Source organism: Wasmannia auropunctata, unplaced genomic scaffold (genome assembly GCF_000956235.1).
Source record: "Wasmannia auropunctata unplaced genomic scaffold, wasmannia.A_1.0 LD336083.1, whole genome shotgun sequence".
Taxonomy (NCBI): domain Eukaryota; kingdom Metazoa; phylum Arthropoda; class Insecta; order Hymenoptera; family Formicidae; genus Wasmannia; species Wasmannia auropunctata.
This window is the reverse complement of record NW_012026807.1, coordinates 192,355-193,561: the sequence shown is the minus strand read 5'-3', so window position 1 is coordinate 193,561 and position 1,207 is coordinate 192,355. Positions and strand designations below refer to the sequence as shown.

Here is a 1,207-nt window from a genome sequence, read left to right as displayed (position 1 = left end):
GACTGGAGTTCAGACGTGTGCTCTTCCGATCTTATGAAATATTATTTAAATTTATTTTTTGGGAATCCAAGATTTACTTGCAAGAGGTTGAGACTCATAGATGTAACTCCAAATATTATTAAGAAGAACAGCATTATCTCAAAATTGGATGCCAACAGTTCAGACAATCTTTAAACATAAATAAATATTAATATACAGGGTGTCCGGTAATAACCGCCTAAAATCTCGTGGGCTGGTAGAGTAGATTAAACTGGATCGGAAAAGATCTGTACTATTTTGCAAAATTCGCAATCGTTAACGAAATATTAATTTTTAAAGATCAGCAAATAAGCACGTATTCGTTCGGCCCACCGCTGAATACCGGTGGGGCGGTCGTGCCGGTCGTATCTCATCGCGCTGCTAGGCATATGGGGATAAACTCTATCCCCACACGCCTAGCAACGCGGCGAGATGGGTGCCCCTTCGCTAGTATTCAGCGGTGGGCCGAACGAATACGCGTTTATTTGCCGATCTTCAAAAATTAATATCTCGTTAACGATTGCGAATTTTGCAAAATCGTACAGGACTTTTCGATCCAGTTGAATCTGCTCTACCAGCCCATGAGATTTTAGGCGGTTATTACCGGACATCCTGTATAAATTATATGTATGTATAATTTTTGCATACCAACCTCATAGCTTGTCGATGAATATCTATAGCATGAAATATTTCTTCGAATATAAATTTCTCAGTTTTCAGCATATTAAATCTCATTGCGCGATTAATACGATAACTATAAAGAATGTACGACTATTTATTTTTAGAATGAAAATTTATTTTTAGAAAGCTAAAGAAATATTTGTTTACCAAATAGATATTTTTTTAGCTTTCTAAAAATAAATGTTATCGTTAGATTTATTCAATATTTATACAATTTTGTTTATAATTATAATTTTTGCGAGAGGCCTTCTCTGTGTCCGTTTTGTACCGTGAGATGCTAAGCATTCCACAGGTATGTTGAAGATATGCTATAAGCATCGTTCCTATCGCTACCATTGCAGTTACTCCTATGCAAAAGGTTATATATGTATACAAAAGAATTAAACAGAAATGTTTTTCTTGATCGATAAAATATTCCATTGTAATAGGTAAATAACGAGATTGAGATATGTTTCTTGATAAAATAACGCCGGGGATACTTGACCAAAATTGAACGACAATTAAAGCA

The 1,207-nt window shown here is 35.0% G+C and overlaps 1 protein-coding gene across 1 annotated transcript in view; it reads right to left on the bottom strand.

The window, feature by feature from the left end:
• LOC105448723 overlaps nt 1-1,156 on the bottom strand; it is a 4,565-nt gene extending 3,409 nt beyond the window's left edge. Inside the window, exons 1-3 of the mRNA XM_011687466.1 lie at nt 968-1,156; nt 671-772; nt 78-168 (exon numbers count right to left, since the gene is read on the bottom strand). Coding sequence (XP_011685768.1) covers nt 78-168; nt 671-772; nt 968-1,119 — 345 coding nt within the window. The 5' untranslated portion in view covers nt 1,120-1,156. The remainder of the gene's footprint in view (nt 1-77; nt 169-670; nt 773-967) is intronic.
• Nucleotides 1,157-1,207: the final 51 nt, after the last annotated feature.